Source organism: Salvelinus fontinalis, chromosome 4 (genome assembly GCF_029448725.1).
Source record: "Salvelinus fontinalis isolate EN_2023a chromosome 4, ASM2944872v1, whole genome shotgun sequence".
NCBI lineage: Eukaryota > Metazoa > Chordata > Actinopteri > Salmoniformes > Salmonidae > Salvelinus > Salvelinus fontinalis.
Genome location: NC_074668.1, coordinates 71,405,952 through 71,427,627, shown reverse-complemented (window position 1 = coordinate 71,427,627; position 21,676 = coordinate 71,405,952). Strand labels below are relative to the sequence as shown.

Sequence of the window (21,676 nt, the reverse complement as noted above, 5' to 3'; positions counted from 1 at the left end):
GCTTCTGCATGGTTCCTCTGTATGGGCCAGTTGATCCAGAGGTACTGTACCATGACCGATGCTCCATCCATAGCCTGTATCAGAGCAGAGAGAGAGAGCACAGCTACAGGGCCATACCATCCATCTGAATGCAAGTCTTTCATTCTTAGAAATCTACTCCAGAACCCCACAGGGCTTTCTTAGCTGCCACTCGGCTGTATGAATGGAATCCCCTCTTCACAGCTGCTATGTACAGTAAGACTCTGGGATTGTGGTTGTCAGAGGCTCCTCCAGATTGAATGCAATGTATGTGTGTGTGTGTGTGTGAGTGAGAGAGACAGAGAGCACTCTGGTAGCTTTGAAAGTAAATCCCTAGTGTGCGTGGGCTGGGATGGTCAGTAGCGGGGGAGTGAGGAGGTCATGGGAGAGAAGCCCAGGCAGCTTCCAGCCTCTACATCAGGGTTGCTGCCCATCAGCCATCATCACGGGGCCAGAGCAGGGAATGTGATGCCAGGCAGGGCACTGAGGGGAGGCAGTCCCCAGGCTTGTCCTAGAGGTTTTTGGTTTTGGGAGCCGGTAACTTCAGTGCCAGTGAATACATCAGCATGTGTATGGCCCTATCACGAATCAACAGAGATAAAACTGGTCTCTGTGCTATTTTCTCTTATCTTGCATCTGTTCTGAATCTGTTGAGACACAGTCAGTGGTACCAACATATAGAAGGCACTTATAGACATGCAGCAGTGGTCGTATGCTCTGTATGATGCTCATCGTTTTATTTGAATTCAAAGTAAAGCATGTTTCTTCTTGTGAGAAGCTTTGTTGTATTGTGAATAAATGGTAACAACAGAAAACTCAAAAGTGATCACAGAAGATTCCGATTCAACCCTGTCTTGTTGTCTTTATAGAATCACCTCTCAATAGACCACTTTCATGATCCATACCATTTACTGCTCTTAAAAGCAAAGGAGATGTGTATCGGTGCAGCCCTAAGGTCTAACTTTCTGCAGGTCGATAGTGCTTACCATACATGCCGTGACATTACTTGAATAAGTAATCAGCTTGCAGAAGGGAGGGCTAGGTAGTCAGCACTATTGTATTGCAGTAATGTCACTAAAGCACTCTATACCCAGAGCTCTAGTGCTTCTGCTGCTGTTGCTGCAGCCGTAGTTGGAGCCATTTCAAAAACGTTTACAAAGCCAGTTACAAACCTTTAGGAGCTTAATCGTGATTTCCCTACAATCTTTGACACAGAGTTCTACCACTTCCTCTCTCGCCTCCTCACAGCTTTCACATCACCTGTTTGATTCCTAAACTCGGAAGGCTATAGCAGTTTTAGGCTGTTTGACAGTGGGACCGGATATGAGTATAAAGGTTAGTTTTCCCCCAAGCAGCAGCAGCCGCATAAATTATCTGCTGTGACAGAACAGCCTCCAGAAGCCCTGATCCTCTCCAACATCTGGATTCCCGCAGGCTGGGGGTCTGTGGGGGGATGAGTGTGGCCTTGGGCCCTGGCGGTTCTGTTCAGCTAGCGGTTCTCTTCAGAGGGAGAGTGTGGCGGTGCATGTTAGAGCCTAGCTCTGGCTGAATAATGGAGGAGTAGGAAGGATGCTCAATACCTCAGTCCCCCGGGGGCCACATGACATTACACCCAATTATGCACACTTGCCTTGAATGCATCTCAACCCAACAGGGAAAAGTGTCCTTTAAAGAAATGAAGAGAAAAGGGAAAAAACGTTTTGATCTATCCTGTATTCAGCTGAGTATCCGCTGTCTCTTACCTCAGTTCCTCCTGTGCTGCTAGCGTTGAGCTTTATCCATCCATTTTGAAAGTGTGTGGTGTAGTAGTGATTGTGTATGTACGTACTGTATGTGAACACTAATGTGGTGTCTCTGTCCCTCTGTCTCCCTCTGTGTTCCAGGGTGACTCCCACAGATGGATTGTCAGGGATAGGTGCCACAGGGATAGGCACCGCTGCTTCGTCCGCTGCCATTACAGAAGCTCAGGATTCAGCAGAAGCAGCTGCAGAAGATGCTGCAGCTGCTCGTGCCGCTGCTCGTGCAGGTGCTATGTGTGGTTCTGGTGCTATAGGAGGATGCAGTGTAATGTTTGCCACCTCCACACTCTCGCTGCCCATGACCCAGGGCAAGCCCTCCCTCCGCAGGATCAAGGGCCGCATTCACCGCAGCAAGAGCCTGGACAGCATAGACCTGCTCGACTCCAATGTAAGTTCTAAATGGACTAAAATGTGTGTGTGTGGTGGTGTGTGTGTGCGTGTGTGTGTTTGCGTGTGCATATGCATGTATTCTTTCTAATGACAGTTTTCTGAGGACATGGATAATATGTCACCCTCAATTTTTCAGCGGCCTTTCTAACTCATGAATAATATATATTATCGTAATGCTGCTTAAATGCTATTCTCTAAACCCCCTGCAGTCAAATTAAGAATGTTAGATCATGAATCTAAACAAACGCTTTAATATTATCAAAGGCAATGAAGAGACGATTTAAAAGGGAAATGGCTTTACTCTTTTCCCTGCCAAAATGGCAAACATGATGACTGTCTTTACTGTACAAATGGGCTTTTCAGTTCATATAAGTTCCTACACGTAAGTTCAAGTAAGTGCGTACAAGGGAATATAAATAGGGGTGTGTTATTAAACTAAATCATGAATATTGTTACGTAACTTCATGTTTATCTGGGGACAAGTAGTACATTCTTCACGAACAGCAAATTAAGTTGATATTTTGCCCCTGTTTAAAATAATTGTAAATAGGGCCTACTACCTTTTAACTTTTAGGAAAGATAAAACCACTAGCTAGCTGCATTATTGGGTTCCCTTAGGGAGATGGTATTCTAATGGAGTGTGGTGTAAAGCAAAGCTTTGATCTCTGTCCTCAAATAGCAGTTGCTATTTGAACCTCTTGAACCTCTCAATCACAAAGACAGGTGAAACAGATCAGGGTGTGACTGAGATACAAATTAATCTTTCAGCAGGTTAAGACATAAGGCCAAATATACATTTGATTTGCTTACCAAGACAACATTGAATGTTCCTGAGGGGCCTAGTTACAGTTTTGACTTAAATTGGCATGAAAATGATGGAAAGACTTGCTGTCTAGCAATGATCAACAACCAACTTGACAGAGTTTGAAGAATTGAAAAAAGCTCTTAGAGACTTACCCACAAAGACTCACAGTTGTAATCGCTGCCAAAGATCATTCTAACATGTATTGATTCATGGGTGTGAATACTTATGTAAATTAGATAGTTCTGTATTTCATTTTCAATACATTTGCAAAAAGGTTCTTAAAACATGTTTTTAATTAGTCATGATGGGGTATTGTGTGTTGATGGGTGAGAACATCTATTTAATCCATTTTGAATTCAGGCTTCAACAAAATGTGGAATACAGTGCCTGGCAAAAGTATTCATCCCCCTTGGCGTTTTTCCTATTTTGTTGCATTACAACCTGTAATTTAAAGGGATTTTTATTTGGATTTCATGTAATGGACATACACAAAATAGTCCAAATTGGTGAAGGGAAAAAAATTACTTGTTTAAAAAAATTCTAAAAAATAAAAAAACGGAAAAGTGGTGCGTGCATATGTATTCACCCCCTTTGTTATGAAGCCCCTAAATAAGATCTGGAAACAACCAATTACCTTCAGACAGTGGTGGGCCGTCAGGGCCTGCAAGGCCTTCTCTGCTGGCCTAAACATCATCAGAATATCATTTTAAAAAATATATATTTTCTCACAAATATGTATTCAATTATTCCCCAGAGTAAGAGTTATACTCTTCATTTCATAGTTCCTCTTGGTTGCACTGCTTCCAGCCCCAGGTTGAGATTTTGAGGGCTGGTCTTTATGTTAGATCTTTTATCCAATCATATTCAGCCATCATGTGTTGCCAGGGGTCTAAAATCTGCCCTCAGGCCTTCAGAATCAACAGTGCGGGCGCTTGTAGCTTATAGTGAATGGAAATTAAAATTTAGTGTCAACCAATCAGCTCTAGAGTTGGGTATTGTACGCCTTCTGGCTGGCTCCAGTGTTACACAGGAGCCAGCTAGCAGGCGTAGTGCGTGCACGTCTTTTGATTGGATTACCAATATTGAGAGGCAGGTCCTATGCAGATCTAGGAAACTGAATTTGATAAACAAATTAATTTGCGTACTACTAAGCTGTTTTTTCAACCCACAATGGCGGAAGGAGGAGAAGATATCGATTTGGTCGAGGATATAATTATAACGCCATTCTCAAGACGAACTTTTCAAGAAAAGTTAGACATTGTAAGGAGAGGTCGCCCGACGCCACAAAGCCTGTCACAGGCGGGAAAGTGCTTCGTTCGCTCGCCACTTTCAAAGTTTCAACTACGAGCGCTGTCAATGGGGTGAGCGCTGTCAATGGCTCACAGGCTCCGAGAAGCACTGCAAACTGTACTGCTGGGAATGCCTATTATTTGCAAGTGATTAATTTGGTGTTTGGAGCCACACTGGCTTTGCAAACTTGAGTTGTCTAACCAAGGCAGCAACGAGACACCAAAGTACGTCTGGGCACTAACAAGCAATGGTGCTTTTGAAAACTTTTGGGGACACCGGAGTGGATCTACAGCTCAAAGAACAAACGCGCAGGGCAACGGAGCTGCACAATGAAAAGGTGAAGGGAAATATTGAAAAGACTAAACACTGTTTACCCAAAAATGTCAATTTGTCAATTTCAAGGTGACGCAACACCTGGTTATACTGCGTTTCTGTCTAAATGTATAGTTTCTAGAGCCATGGAATCATAATGAGGTGGATTAATTCGGGTGGGACTGTGTAGTACCTCACTGAAGGCCCAGGCCCCAGGCCCACGGCACGCCACTGCCTTCAGAAGTCACAATTTGTTAAATAAAGTCCACCTGTTTGCAATCTAAGTGTCACATGATCTGTCATATGATCTCAGTATATATACACCTGTTCTGAAAGGCCACAGAGTCTGCAACACCACTAAGCAAGGGATACCACCAAGCAAGTGGCACCATCAAGACCAAGGAGCTCTCCAAACAGGTCAGGGACAAAGTTGTGGAGAACTACAGATCAGGGCTGGGTTATAAAAAAAATATCAGAAACTTTGAACATCCCACAGAGCACCATTAAATCCATTATTAAAAAATGGAAATAATATGGCACCACAACAAACCTGCCAAGAGAGAGCTGCCCACCAAAATTCACGGACCAGGCAAGGAGGGCATTAATCAGAGAGGCAACAAAGAGACCTAAGATAACCCTGAAGGAGCTGCACAGCGGAGATTGGTGTAACGGCTTTCTTCCTGGGATGAAGGAGAGGACCAAAATGCAGCGCAGTTAGTGTTCAACATGTTTAATAAAGAATGACAATAACGTGAACACTATACAAACTACAAAATAACAAACGTGAAAACCGAGACAGTCCTATCTGGTGCAGAACACAAACACAGAGACAGGAAACAACCACCCACAATCACCAACACAAAACAAGCCACCTATATATGATTCTCAATCAGGGACAACGATTGACAGCTGCCTCTGATTGAGAACCATATTAGGCTGGACACAGAAACAGACGAACTAGACACACAACATAGAATTCCCACCCAGCTCACGTCCTGACCAACACTAAACAAGCAAAACACATAAGAACTCTGGTCAGGACATTACAATTGGAGTATTTATCCATAGGACCACTTTAAGCCGCACACTCCACAGAGCTGGACTTTACGCCACAGAGCTGGACTTTAAGCCATTGCATAAAGAAAAGAAATAAGCAAACGTGTTTGGTGTTCGCCAAAAGGCATGTGGGAGACTCACGAAACATATGGAAGAAGCTACATATGGAAGAACCCAGAGGAGAATAAAATGTAGCTTTTTGGCCATCAAGGAAAACGCTATCTCTTGCGCAAACCCAACACCTCTGGAACATCATGGTGGTGGAAGCATCATGATGTGGGTATGTTTTTCATCTGCAGGGACTAGGAAACTGGTCAGAATTGAAGGAATGATGGATGACATTAAATACAGGGAAATTCTTGAGGGAAACCTGTTTCAGTTTTCCAGAGATTTGAGACTGGGACGGAGGTTCACCTTCCAGCAGGACAATGACCCTAAGCATACTGCTAAAGCAACACTCGAGTGGTTTAAGGGGAAACATTTAAATGTCTTGGAAGGGCCTAGTCAAAGCCCAGACCTCAATCCAATTGAGAATCTGTTGTATGACTAAAAGATTGCTGTACACCAGTGACACCCATCCAACTTGAAGAAGCTGGAGCAGTTTTGCCTTGGAAGAATGGGCAAAATTCCCTGTGGCTAGATGTGCCAAGCTTATAGAGACATACCCCAAGAGACTTGCAGCTGTAATTGCTGCAAAAGGTGGCTCTACAAAGTATTGACTTTGGGGGGTGAATAGTTATGCACGCTCAAGTTTTCATTTTTTTTGTCTTATTTCTTGTTTGTTTTACAATAAAAAATATTTAGCATTTTCAAAGTGTTAGGCATGTTGTGTAAATAAAATGATACAAACCCCCAAAAATCCATTTTAATTCCAGGTTGTAAGGCAACAAAATAGGAACAATGCCAAGGGGGTGAATACTTTTGCAAGCCACTGTAAGTCAAGGGGTGTGAATACTTTCTGAAGGCACTGTATGTTGTTATTATGTGGCCTCTCTCAGGATGGCATACCGGTTATACTAGAAAGCTTGTATGGAAAGGGAATCAGTGCAATGCAGCCTTGGTAATCATTCTCAGCGACACACACACACACACACACACACACACACACACACACACACACACACACACACACACACACACACACACACACACACTGCCAGAACACCTTCACTTATGCAATATGTGACTTCTATCAGTTCAGCATTGAGTTCTGTGAAACCAAAAGCATTCCATATGTCCCTGACTGACTGAGTGAGTGATTTATTCTTCTGAAAAGAGTAATCTGATAAATAGTAAGCTGCTTGAATCAAGCTCTAAAAACCATGACAACCCTGGGATTCTGCAGTAGCTGAGAGCAGCTTGGCTTGGCTGGCAGTGGGTTTCTCCTCTCTGGTCATCTCATATGAATTGCTCTGAATGGGGAGAGGGGGATGGGTGTGGGAAAAGCAACCACCGGTTTATGAAGTGAGAGCATGCCAACTTGCCACTAATGCACAATAAGACTGCTTTTTAGGGCCACTGGAACACACAGGACATTTCATGCATTAAAACAGCCAACTCTCTTACATAGCCAACATTTTGTAACATTCACCTTACATAAATACACACAGATTTGCACTTGCTTTAGACACCTGTCATGAGACATCTTGTGTTTACTGCGCCACCCTCACTAGAATCCCCTTGATACAAACACAGACATTACCCAGTAGAAGAAGAGCCTAAACTAACAGCTGTATCTGCTTATTTTGTGTTTTTGATGAGGATGTCATTGGGAGATCATGTATTTTGGTAAGGGTTCATCATTCGGCACCTCCACAGCAGCCGGCCTGTCCTCGTGTGTCTGGTTAGGGGCTCATTATTCGCCACCTACACAGCAGCCGGCCTGTTGTCTGTGCATGAGAGGGACTCATTATGATTAAATTTAGAAAAGCACCATTTGCATTTTACAGAAGTTAATCCATTATTGATGTGGTGGAGCTGGAGGTGGCAGTAATGGACCAGCCGTTGGCCTAGGTGGCACAGAGCAGCATGGCTATCCTGAGTGGATACACATTCATGCTCTCACTCACACACATACTGTTAGGTTCTGACAGACAGTGAAAAACTAACAGACAACTAGTCAAAGCTCAAAACAAGTTTATTCAAACCAAGTTTATTCACTCAGTGGGTAAACCGCTGAAAAAACAAAGCCATGTTTCCACCAGCACAAGTATTTATACTCCTCCTTGCATATTTAGACAGCCAATACATATTTGTTGCTAGTCAGGAAGCTAAGTGATGTGTGTAATAAAGCTATTTCTTCTCCCTTCATCTGACCTGACCTCGGCCCCCATTCCTCACTAATCCATAGCTATCCAACCTTATCAGTGACCGCAGCCAAGTGATTACCTTGTCCCTCACTTAGTAACTTTCCAGACCCATACTTCTTATCCAACCTCCATTGACCCCACCATACACATTCCTCATACATGTAATCATTCATTTCTAGTATAGCAAGCTACAATCCAGCAATACACTCACACTAGTGTTTCACGTTATACCGAAACTTCTGTGATTTGGTACTAGAATTTTTGTACTTTCGGTACTTCTGTCAAACGTGTCTCACGCCGTCTACTGATTGAGAGCGTATCAAGTCTGTCTATCAGCGCAGCCATTGTCACCATAGTGCGAGAGCCCCGTGCCTGGTCAACTTCCTCATTGCTAGCTCTAGCCTGCCATGAAGAACCACTGAACTCACTCGGAGCCTGGGCTGCATTACCACTTATGCAGTACAGAAGTTAACACACTTGAATAATGTGAAACGGCTAATTAATGTTCCTCTAAACAATGTACAGTACAGGCTAGAACACCACAATGCAAGAAGATACCGGTAGCTTCCAGCTTTGTGGGCTAAATTTCCTTGCTAGCTTACAGATGAAGCCAACATCAATTCACTAGAGTACCTTGTTTGTGATTATATGCTAACTATAACGCAAAAATATAGCTGATTACAAAGCTGATTGTCACCAAAAACTGTATTCATTCACTTACTCTCCCCCAACCTCATGTCTCTCCCAGTCAAGATTATCTTTGCTCAAGCCTTGAACAGACGCTGTGTGAATGACGTCATGGGTCTTAAAGAGATTGCTTCTTCTATGCAAACGTTGTTGATCAGTACAATAAAATAAGTCCCAAATGGAAGGTAAACATATTGTTTTTCATCTGTAGCCCCATGAAATCAACAAAACAAGATCAGTAATTCAATGCATGCACACACCTGAATTGTGAACAGACCTACAGTAGGCTACATCTTGAGTTACCTATATTATCAATAGATTTACCATTCAAATAAATGATTACCATTATGTTGTTATGTAGTTAGATTGCTAAAAAAAACTGTGTTGAATTGATTGTATGATTGTTTAATTGATTAATTAATGCATACATTCAAAATCCCAACATTTCAGATGTAATGATATTGAACTCAAAAGATCTGTCTGGATCAAGTGCCATTCTGTGATTTTGACTAATACGCCTTCTTTTTTTGCTGTGGTATCGTTTTGGTATCAAGTATCGTGATGGTATTGAGTATTGTGATACTAAACCTGGTATCAGTATCGAAGTCAAAATGAATAGTGCTATTAATGCTGTAATTTCATACAGTTTTAACGGCTGAAGTTAATTTTGACTTTATTGGTGTGTGTGCAAAAAAGAGTCTGAGTGACAGGGTAAGTGTTCCCCAGAGCCTCAATGGCCTTCCTGTTACACCTTACCAGCCAGGCCCTTGGAGGGTTGCCTAATCTTCAGTCATAAACACAATACAAGGACTTTATGTCCTGGTGATTGTACGGCTCCACTGAACACAATTTTGAGGTTTCCTTGACTAGCGATGGGACACCCTTACATTGAAGAAGTGTGTAAAAGGAATACCCACAGGGAACCATTTAAACCACATAACTAATTCTCTATCTCCCTTTTTGTATTCCCTCTCTAGGGGTCTTATGCTCCTCAAATAGGAGGGGAATGTTTCAGATGTTACATGTAATTCAGAGGAAAAATCTATTGCTCAAGATGGAGGAGGAGGTTTTAGCCCAAGGCCTAGCCTGGCTGTCATCTATGCTGGCAGTCAGTGTTCTTCACTGAAAGATTTGGAGCACCATATCACTATCACAAATGAGATTGTAAGAGAGCGAAAGAGAGAGGTAGATGTCAGAGAACCGAGAGAGAGAGAGAGAAAGAGAGAGGTAGATGTCAGAGAACCGAGAGAGAGATAGAAAGAGAGAGAGAGGTAGATGTCAGAGAACTGAGAGAGAGAGAGAGATAGAAAGAGAGAGGTAGATGTCAGAACTGAGAGAGAGAGAGATAGAAAGAGAGAGAGAGGTAGATGTCAGAGAACCGAGAGAGAGAGATAGAAAGAGAGAAAAAAACCTGTAGTTCATTCTGTATTCAGACCCCTTGACTTTTTCCACATTTTGTTTACGTTACAGCCTTATTCTAAAATGAATTAAATTGTTTTTTTCCTCATCAATCTACACACAATACCCCATAATGACAAAGATTTATTAGAAATAAAAAATGGAAATATCACATTTGCATAAGAATTAAGACCCTTTACTCACCTTTGGCAGTGATTACAACCTTGAGTCTTCTTGGGTATGACGCTACAAGCTTGGCACACTTGTATTTGGGGAGTTTCTCCCATTCTTCTCTGCAGATCCTCTCAAGCTCTGTTTGGATGAGGAGTGTCGCTGCACGGCTATTTTCAGGTCTCTCCAGAGATGTTGGATATGGTTCAAGTCCGAGCTCTGGCTGGGCCAATCAAGGACATTCAGAGACTTGTCCCAAAGCCACTCCTCTTGTCTTGGCTGTGTGCTTAGGTTTTCCCCAGTCTGAGGTCCTGAATGCTCTGGAGCAGGTTTTCATCAAGGATCTCTCTGTACTTTGCACCGTTCATCTTTACCTTGGTCCTGACTAGTCTCCCACTCCCTGCCACTGAAAAACATCCCCACAGCATGATCCTGCCACCACCATGCTTCACCATAGAGATGGTTCCAAGTTTCCTCCAGACGTGACACTTGGAATTCAGGCCAAAGAGTTTAATCTTGGTCAGACCGGACAGTCTTGTTTCTCATGGTCTGAGAGTCCTTTAGATGCCTTTTGGCAAATTCCAAGCAGGCTGTCACGTGCCTTTCACTGAGGAGTGGCTTCTGCCTGGCCACTCTACCATAAAGGCCTGATTGGTGGAGTGCTGCAGAGATGGTTGTCCTTCTGGAAGGTTCCCCCATTTCCACAGAGGAACTCTGGAGCTCTGTCAGAGTGACTATTGAGTTTTTGGTCACCTCCCTGGCCAAGGCCCTTCTCCCCCGATTGCTCAATTTGGCCGGGTGGCCAGCTCTAGGACGATTCTTGGTGGTTCCAAACTTCTTCCATTTAAGAAATCCCCAGATTTGTGCCTTGACACAATCCTGTCTCAGAGCTCTGACATGCACTGTCAACCGTGGGACCTTATATAGACAAGTGTGTGCCTTTCCAAATAATTTCCTATCAATTAAATTTACTCCAGGTGGACTCCAATCAAGTTGTAGAAACAGGATGCACCTGAGCTCAAGTCTCATAGAAAAAGGGTCTGAATACTTATGTAAATAAGGTATCTGTTTTTTATTTTGAATACATTTGCAAAAAATCTAAAAACCTGTTTTCACTTTGTCATTATGGGGTATTGTGTGTAGATTGTTGACGATTTTCCCCCCCCCATTTTAGAATAAGGCTGTAACGTAACAAATGTGGAAAAAGTCAAGGGGCTTGAATACTTTCTGAATGCACTGTATATACCAGTCAAATGTGAATTAGATTAAATTTGGATTAGATATTTCTATAGAATGTTCCAGATATGATTTTACTGAATTTACCTGAATCGAGAGATCAGAGATAGAGGGAATGGAAGGTAATCACAATGATTCTATATGATTTCCTATTCAAAGCTGAGTCATCCTTCAATCAGGCTACTCTTCAAAGACACTCAAGAGAAGATATTTATAATAGTATCTCCATCTCTCCTTCCTCGCTACATCACTTCATGTTCTCTCCCCATATTTCAATAGCATCCCCTGCCTACCAGGCACTATCCCGCACTATCCCCTCTTGTTTTCCAACTCAGGACTATCACAATGGCACAGGACAATATGAGACAGTTTTCATTTCACCTCACTGAGTTCATAGCCATTGCATTAGCTTCTTCACATGCAGTCGCCGCATTAGCATCCATTTTCTCCCTCACGTAGCCCAGGCCCATTGTAATAGAGGTTTACGAACGGGAGTCAAAAACATGAATAATTGATGAAGAAAATGATCTACTCCATAATGCAGTGTTTTTCTTGCGGTTCTAGTTATTTTTGTAAATGTTAGCTGAGGAGAAAAAAAGGTCCTTTAGCGATGGAGCCTCCAGCAGGTGAATGCAGTAAGAAGGAGGCAGTTTGGAGATGTTACTCACCTGGGAATGCTGTTATTAATTATTCAGGGAAAACCTACGGCTCCCCCATTTGTCTTCTAATGCAAAGCAGCTGCCAATGTCTGGCGGCCCTGAAGCAGAGAGGATCGATTATATAGAACAATGCCATGGAACTGAAACGGACTCTCCCTGAGACTAATGAGCTGAGAGGGGAGATTTGTGATCAGTTTATGTCTTCAGGTATACTGTACTTACCTTTGGACAAAGGAGCAGCTTTTCAAGACTCATGAAGGAGGTTGTCGAGAAATGTTCCACATGTCATTGAGCGTTATTGACTTGTCTGTACTGTACACGAAGAGCCTTCATTTTAACCCCAAACAACCACTGCTCCCCGGGCGTCGATTAAGGCAGCTCCCCTCACCTTTCGGATTCAGCAGGGTTGGGTTAAATGCAGAAGACTCATTTAAGTTGAATGCATCATTGTGCAACTCTTTTCAGATTCTTCGCCTGTGTATGATAATTAGGAGGGACAGTAAACATAGGCAGAGCCCCTTTGTACCGGAGTGCAAAGTCTAGGACAAACAGTGGTTACCCGAACCAATGGTTCAGTATCCGTGCTTCTACACCTGCATTCTAGCTGTTTGGGGTTTTAGGCTGGGTCTCTGTACAGCACTTCGAGATATTAGCTGATGTACGAAGGGCTATATAAAATAAACTTGATTGATTGATGGTTACCCGAACTATTTGCATTGTGTGCCCCCTCCAACCCCCCCCCCCCCTCCCCAACCCCTCTTTTACGCTGCTGCTACTCTCTGTTTATCTTATATGCATAGTCACTTTAACTATACATTCATGGACATACTACCTCAATTGGCCCGACCAACCAGTGCTCCCGCACATTGGCTAACCGGGCTATCTGCATTGTGTCCCACCTCCCGCCAACCCCTCCTTTTACGCTACTGCTACTCTCTGTTCATCATATATGCATAGTCACTTCAACCATACCTACATGTACAAACTACCTCAATAAGCCTGACTAACCGGTGCCTGTATATAGCCTTGCTACTCTTATTTTCAAATGTATTTTTACTGTTGTTTTATTTCTTTAGGCTAACTGGGGTTATTTCTTATTATTTCTTATTTCTTACCTACACACACACACATACCTTTTTTTCACACTATTGGTTAGAGCCTGTAAGTAAGCATTTCACTGTAAGGTCTACACCTGTTGAATTCGGCGCACGTGACAAATATACTTTGATTTGATTTGGTAAAGACAGTGTAGTGAGATGACTGATAACTGCAACTGCATTTGTCTGCAATGATTCTATTCTGCAGGTGATGAAAACTCCCTGCATACTCCAGTGAGAGAGCTTAGCGCAGAGAGAGACAGAGGGGAGAGAGATGAGGAATGGATGAGCGGTGTAGGGTGATGAATGAGTGGGAGGAGTAGAGGTTATAACATGGATACAGTTTATGGGGGATGAGAGAAAAAAGGGCTGCAGAGTGTTCGGAATAGATGGAAGATATTTCCCATGTGTAGGCAGACCCACACACTCATCTTATCACTCACAACTCCCACATGGCTGGGACTTTGTTCTTAGAAAACAACAGTCAGTGGAAAAACTGCAATGCATATCAGGGTTAACGCTTCGAACACACCGACTGCGTCATTGCATCACTGCTGCATAACATTTTGCGCAGCTAGGCAACTATACTGATGCAGGTACCTTTTGCAAATGGTCGCATGCGGTTGGACACATGGAGGAGAGAATCATTTTCGCAGTATCCTCAAAACCGTGTCTTTTTGACACAACTGCTGACAGCTACAGGGACATAAACACAAAAAATGCTGCTTGGAGACAAGTGTCCACGATAGTAGGATTGCCAGGTCAGTTTAGTAGTGAGCTTGTGCTAGATGTGGCTAGTTAGCGTTAGCTAGCTTTCGGCGGGGCTGGTCCCGGCCCAACAGCGCGATCAAGACCACCTTCCTCAACGTTGGTCTCATTGTTAAAGGAGCCTACTCTGCCTATCTTGACTATTTATTATTGCATTTCGCTCCAAAACTGCATTTTGGAGAGAAATTATATTATAGGCTCTCACAATTAATTTGAGGATGTCATCGAATAAATAATATACTTGGCAAATAAATAAATAAAAAATGTAAAGAAATTATGCAATCAAACTGTTTTTATGTAATCCCAAATTTTTACTGAATGTGTGCAAAAAAAAAATCTACATTCATATTTTGCTACTTTCTGTCAAGTCCACTCATACAATTTGATGCATATGTTCGATTTATCGAATGTATGCACCACACAGAACGCACTGCAACTGCCTCTGCAACGCAATGCTGAAAGGCAAATGCAGAGGAACCATTGGTCTTGAGGGTGCTTGTATGAGTGTGCAGACGTGTGCATATATATATGTATGTGTACGCACGTATCTGTGTGTTTGTGAGCGTTCACCTGTCTTACAGGTGTAAACATCTAGAATAGGTGTTAGAACAATCCCACAGTAAGCTGATTATTGCTGAACAATCCGTCTAATTAACACAATGGAGCTTTACGCTTTAGGGTCACAGGCATCTCTTAGTGCAGATCACTGCGCTGATACACTGCCAATAACCCCAGTTAGCCTAGTAAACCCAGTCAGTCAGTCACGCGTGTGTGTGTGTGTGCGTGCGTGCGTTGCGTTGCGTGTTGGGACTGTAGCCTGTCTGGGTTGCTTTGGCTGATTCTGTCGTGTCAGAGGCCCAGCTGTGGAGCAGTCAGGTGCCTCCCGCTCCAGGGTAGCCCAACTGCACGCATCCAACCTCCAACACACGGGAACACATTTATGAACAAGCGTATATGCATGCACACACGCACATGATCACACCACACTACCTTTGCCACACATGCAGCCGATGCCAGTTTCACTCGGGTCTCTTTTTATCATAATATAATAAATATAGCTCATGGAAATACACTAGATCTATGAGTAAATCATTACATTCATCCTTGTCTGGTGCATTAGGGGTAGATGAAGTGCTTGGTGTCTGCTGAACACAGGAGAACAAGCACAAAAATAAACAAACAAACAATGACGGGCGGCACATGGAGTCTGGATTAGCTGGCAGCCTTTCAAATTGACCACAGATGCGCCGTTACTGTGCTCCGAAGCCTCTAGGGTCCCTGCAAATGCATGTGTTATTGTCACTGATACCTACCTAACAAGTGGTGCATTATTAAGCTGTAATCATGTGGTTTGTAACATTGAGAGGCACACAGGCACATCACACCCACACACAATTATACACTACTGTTCAAAAGTTTGGGGTCACTTAGAAATGTCCTTGTTTTTGAAAGAAAATCAAACATTTTTGTCCATTAAAATTACATCAAATTGATCGGAAATACAGTGTAGACATTGTTAATGTTGTGAATGACTATTGTAGCTGTAAATGGCTGATTTTTTTATGGAATATCTACATAGGCGTACAGAGGCCCTTTATCAGCAACCATCACTCCTGTTTTCCAATTGTCACGCCTGCTCCCGCTCCCCCCCCAGCATTACGCACTCCTGCCACCATCGTTACGCATACCTACATTCCCTCGCATACCTACAGACCCCAAACTTTTAAAAGGTAGTGTATATACACACACCTATACACAAACGATCAAGCCCGCGCTCATCTCTGTCGTGTTCAACCATGTCTGAATCCCTCTAACCACTCTTACGATAATTGTATTATTGTGACCTTTTCCACACAAGGTTAGGCTCATTTCATTTGAAGTCAGACAATTGAGAAAATGTATTTGACATTAAAAAAAATATTATAATAATTTAAGTTATTTTTACACAGCGGGATTTTTTTTTCAATTCATACATGGGGAGTTAAGATGGATTTGACCCTAACCCTGTGTCCATGATTATCCTTACCTATCTTTTAAGAGGATTTCACAAATGATCAGGTGCCACAATCAGAGAGTTTCTCTGCAGGTTTATTTCCCTTTTTTCTGATTGGCTCGTGAACATAATAACGTAGGCTACAGCTTAAGAGTTTTCCTTTTTTCTCCCCAAGTCTCGTATCTTCCATTATATATTAGCCAGTGGTGTTGCGTTGCCAACCTCAGTACACAACGAAGCTGGAATGGAGCTTCACTGGCCAGGAACAATATATGATTGGCCTCCCTGGTACTATTCAGACCTATATCAAAGAGAAAGAGAATAGCCCTTAAGTGTGCTCTACTGCCAGTGCTCCTCCATACTGCAAATTATTCCCTGGAGGTGCTCTATCACCCCTGTGTTGCATGAGCTCTCATTACAGCCCTTATAGTTGTTTCCTTTTTAATGAAGATAAGTGGAATCCATTAGGTGCTTAAAGACACCACCATTTCTCACAGAGAAACAGAACAGACTCTCTCTCTCTCTCTCGTTTCTAATGTTTGGTCCTTCCTCTCATTGTAACTATTCATTTCTAATGGTGTAGGGAAGGTCACGACAGGCAAGGAATTAGAGCAGAGATTCTATAGATAGCATGACGATCTAGCTATTGATCTGTCACATTATAGAGTCTGCTGATCAGCACTTTATAAAGGCAGCCAGACAGTGCAGAGGGGTTGATGTTTGTATAGTTTTGCTTGAGAGAGACAGAAGCTTATTCCAAGCCATAACTACAGCCCCACCCTGTGCCTTGGTATTGATAGAAGTGGGCAGGGCCGTCCGATAGTGTGCGTGTGGCTGTGTGTTTGTTTACAGAGGTAGGGGCTGCAGAAAATAGCTGTACTGTACTATATCCAAGCTGTAACAGACAGTACAGTAGTTTGCCCTGCAGTGTTTTCCAATTCTACGGACCACTAGGATTGTGTTGATCAAAGTGGTCCGGATGACAGCATGGCTCCCTGTCAGTGTTGGGGAGTAGTGAACAACTAGTAATTAAACTACATTTTACAGTAGCTTGGTGGTAGTTCAACACAATTCAAATCTAGGTAGTGTTTCCAGTAGTTAATTACTTTTTCTTTGCCATGTAGCAGTGTAGGTAACGACTTGTACTACAGACACCTTTTTTTGCAAAAATAAAATAATTTCACTTTCGGGATCTGACCTGCCTAATTCTCACTTGAAACATAGCTTTTGTGTTTTATATGCTAAATTACACATTCCGCTAACATATGACCCCAAAGTGAACAGTTCTTGCACTTTGTAGTCTATGACATTTACATATGCTAATTTGTCACAAAGAAGTTTGGATGTAGTGAACTACATTTTTCTTAAGGGTTGCTTTAGTGTAGCTTAACTTCTAACAGTGAAGTAATTGGTAGCTTGGTAAACTATATTTTCAGAGTAGCTTCCCAACACTGCTCCCTATAGGCATGTGTGTTTTCAATGGTATGGCACTGGAGGAGGCAAGCCCTCTTGCCACGCCCTTCCAGTGTCTTTCCGTCACCTTCCCTGTTGGGAGACTAATGGAGCCCAGTTGAGGGTAATAAGTCAATCAAGTGTCTGATTAGCTGGACAATCAGCCCCAACAGTTGATTAGGCTGCTGCTGCTCCAATTTGGGGGAGGAGAGGACTGGCGACAGCAGCAGATGTGTTGAGACTGAAAGACTCAGGTTAAGATAATGTTTGGTATTTTAAGTTTCTTATTTGTAGGCATTTCTGTTGGGCAATTATGAAATAAAACCTAAGTTTTAACTAGGGTTGGGTGATGTCTGGAATGGCCCATCATCCTGTCGACCTATCCAAACATTGTTGATAAATGATTGTATCATCTGTTTATTTTTTTTACCTGTGGGAGTGTGTTGTGTTGCCTAGCAATGCAGTAAAGGATCTGTAAAGCAGCATGTGTCATGCACAAACCACCGATTTTTAAAGTCTAATCATTAGACTACAATGTGGAAATCATCTTACCAATATTGTATTTTCTTGTGTGGGTATAAATATAAACCATCATATGGTGATATGTAGTAACTTTGAAAGGGGATTTGGAACCAAATGTTGTAGGCTTACACTACAGTGTCACGTCTGCTCCCGCTCCCCCCCTCTAGTGCTCGAGGGCGCCAGGCTGCCCTTCATTACGCACACCTGTCACCCGCATCAGGGCTTGATTTGACTCACCTAGACTCCATCACTTTGATTGCCTCCCCTATATCTGTCTTCCTCAGTTTCATCCAGGTGTCAGCATTAATGTTGTTATATTTCCCTTGTCCAGGTTTTGTTTCATGTTTGTTATTTATAAAATATTCACTCTGTATTTGCTTCTCGTCTCCCAGTGTCTGTCCTCACAGAATGCTGACACCATATTGGAAGCATCAGTGACTTTTTTATTTTTATTTTTATTATTTTTTTTGTTGTTGTTTGGTGACGTCTGGGTGCCGCTGCCGAAAGAACCGGGGATGTCTTAGCTGGCTCGAGAGGTTTTCTTTCCTCGGTTGGCTCGGCAGACTCCCATGTCAGGTCTTGGTCAACGTCGCCCTCCTAGTGTAGGCATCTGTGAAAAAAGCATTCTGTCTGAAAGGTTTTTCAGTCGGCCTACAGCAGGTAATATTGTTACTCCAGTCTATCAAAGACAGAAAAGGTGAACATGCTTGTGTTCCTTCCCAGAAACCTTTAGGTAGGTTAATGAAAAGGGAAATGGTCAGAATGGTTTTTCATTGCAATTTCAAAGCCTGTGTACACAGATGCATCTTATTCGAAATAAATATAGCCTAGGCTAGAATTTTCTGTTGTGTGCCTTAAAATTATTTGATCTGTCATTTATTTGGGTAATTTTGTTTACTTTGTTTTGTAATTTGTAGCCTATCCAAATGTGGGTTATTCCTTTTATTGGCAACATTTTTTTGTTCCTGCATATTGAATGTGCTGCTGTGGGAGCTTATGTAATGCCCGTTGCACAATTCAAGGATATGAATAAACACTAACGCAATAAAAATCTGTTTAGAAGTTTAACTTGTACAAGTAACATTTACTGCTAATTTTATTGACAGTAGCCTGGTGTAGGCCTATATTATTGGCCATTTTTTTTGTTTGCAATGATTTTCCGACGGCACACTTTGTTTATTTTAACGCTTTGGTCAGGTGGAGGCCAGAAACTTAGGTTTGTTTAAACTTCCCATTTTGATTATTCTATCTTGCAATTGTTGGTGCTCTCTCGCTCATTACCATATGTTTTTATTTGGGCTATTCACAAACAACCCGAGCCCCACATTTTTTGCAAAATAAATATTTTAGGTTTGTTTAAACTTGCCTGTTTTGCATGTTATTTTGTCATTAATGTCACTTATCATTTTTCAAAACAATGTACAAAAAATATATAATTGAGTTAATGAAGCCACACACAAACAGGGTCTCTTTTTTTTGGAGCTGCCTTTTGCAAAAACAAATGCAGGTATTTCAGTGCTTTCTGTGGTGGTGGGGCAAGCCAGCAGAAAGTACGGAGCGTTGCGTGATTGGCTCAGCGTTCTGTCACTCATCGGGAGACTACGTCACCGCCAAGTCTAAAGTTAGACCTAAAAAATTCTATCCCCTTGGGTGCTGCCACAGTTACATTAGAAGTGCTCAAGGTCATTGGCCACAGATAAAATGACGTCAAATCATGTTATATGTACAGTAGCTTTGATTGGACTGTCAACATCATACTTTCTAAATCTTAGCTAGCCGTCATGAATCAAGTCGATAATCTACTGGCAAATACCTTTTAATCCTTGTCATATGAAGAGAAATTATAGTTAAAATGCTCATCGGCCATTGGACATTAACATTACACAAGTTAGAAATCGCAATTTCAAAAATGTGTGGTTTGGAAGGAATCAGTGGATGTGTGGTCCCAAATCTGGGATAAAGGATCTCTCTTCCAAGTTTAAAACGATCAACATTGGCCATGCTGGCAATGAAGTGTGATTTGTGCCGCGCTCAAAACAACTTAACTTGGACCTGCGAAAACTTTACTTCAGTGAGTTCAAGACAACTGGGATGTCGGGAATAAATGAGCTCTGACTGGGAAAATAAGTTTTGAACGGTCATCCAACTTGGAATTGTAATTCCGGCCTCTATATCTAGCGCTACGACCTAAAGATGAATGACGTCATGATTCGACCTTGTTTTTTCCCCCAAGTTCCCAGTTGTTTTGAAAGCATCATACATCCAGAGAATGCCAAATTTGGACAATTTTCCCACGAAGGACCTCCACGCCACCTTCCTGTTCAAGGTGAGTCCAATGTATTGTATGCTGCTGCATAAATGATGTAATATGCCAGGGAGATGCAGTTGAAGTCGGAAGTGTACATATACTTAAGTTGGAGTCATTAAAACTCATTTTTCAACCACTCTCCACAAATTTCTTAAACTATAGTTTTGGAAAGTCGGTTAGGACATCTACTTTGTGCATGACGCAAGTAATTTTTACATCAATTGTTTACAGACAGATTATGTCACTTATAATTCACTGTATTACAATTCCAGTTGGTCAGAAGTTTACATACACTAAGTTGACTGGGCCTTTAAACAGCTTAGAAAATTCCAGAAAATGATGTCATAGTTTTAGAAGCTTCTGATAGGCTAATTGACATCATTTGAGTCAATTGGAAGTGTACTGTGGATGTATTTCAAGGCCTACCTTCAAACTCAGTGCCTCTTTGCTAGACATCATGGAAACATTTTTAAAAATCAGCCAAGACCTCAGAAATATTTTCTAGACCTCCACAAGTCTGGTTCATCCTTGGGAACAATTTCCAAATGCCTAAAGGTACCACGTTCATCTGCACAAACAATAGTATGCAAGTATAAACACCATGGGACCACGCAGCTGTCATACCTCTCAGGAAGGAGATGCGTTCTGTCTCCTGGAGATGAATGTACTTTGGTACGAAAAGTGCAAATCAATCCCAGAACAGCAGCAAAGGACCTTGTGAAGATGCTGGAGGAAACCGGTACAAAAGTACCTATATCCACAGTAAAACAAGTCCTATATCGACATAACCTGAAAGGCTGCTCAGCAAGGAAGAAGCCACTGCTGTAAAACCGCCATTAAAAAGCCAGACTACGGTTTGCAAGTGCACATAGGGACAAAGATCTTACTTTTTGGAGAAATGTCCTCTGGTCTGATGAAACAAAAATAGAACTGTTTGGCAATAATGACCATTGTTATATTTGGAGGAAAAAGGGGCAGGCTTGCAAGCTGAAGAACACCATCCCAACCGTGAAGCATGGGGGTGGCAGCATCATGTTGTGGGGGTGCTTTGCTGCAGGAGGGACTGGTGCACTTCACAAAATAGATGGTTTCATGAGGAAAGAAAATGATGTGGAAATATTGAAGCAACATCTCAAGACATCAGGAAGTTAAAGCTTGATCACAAATGGGTCTTCCAAATGGACAATGACCCCAAGCATACTTCCAAAGTTGTGGCAAAATGGCTTAAGGACAACAAAGTCAAGGTAATGGAGTGGCCATCACAAAGCCCTGACCTCAACCTTGTAGAAAAGTTGTGGACAGAACTGATAAAGCGTGTGCGAGCAAGGAGGCCAACAAACCTGACTCAGTTACACCAGCTCTGTCAGGAGGAATGGGCCAAAATTCACCCAACTTATTGTGGGAAG

At 42.3% G+C, this 21,676-nt stretch overlaps 1 protein-coding gene across 10 annotated transcripts in view; it reads left to right on the top strand.

The window, feature by feature from the left end:
• The window catches only part of LOC129854315 (tight junction protein ZO-1-like), a 137,950-nt gene that overhangs the window by 8,109 nt on the left and 108,165 nt on the right, over positions 1-21,676 (top strand). For all 10 annotated transcript variants that reach the window (XM_055921223.1, XM_055921221.1, XM_055921219.1 and 7 more), the window contains exon 2: positions 1,902-2,205. In XM_055921223.1, coding sequence (XP_055777198.1) covers positions 1,902-2,205 — 304 coding nt within the window. The remainder of the gene's footprint in view (positions 1-1,901; positions 2,206-21,676) is intronic.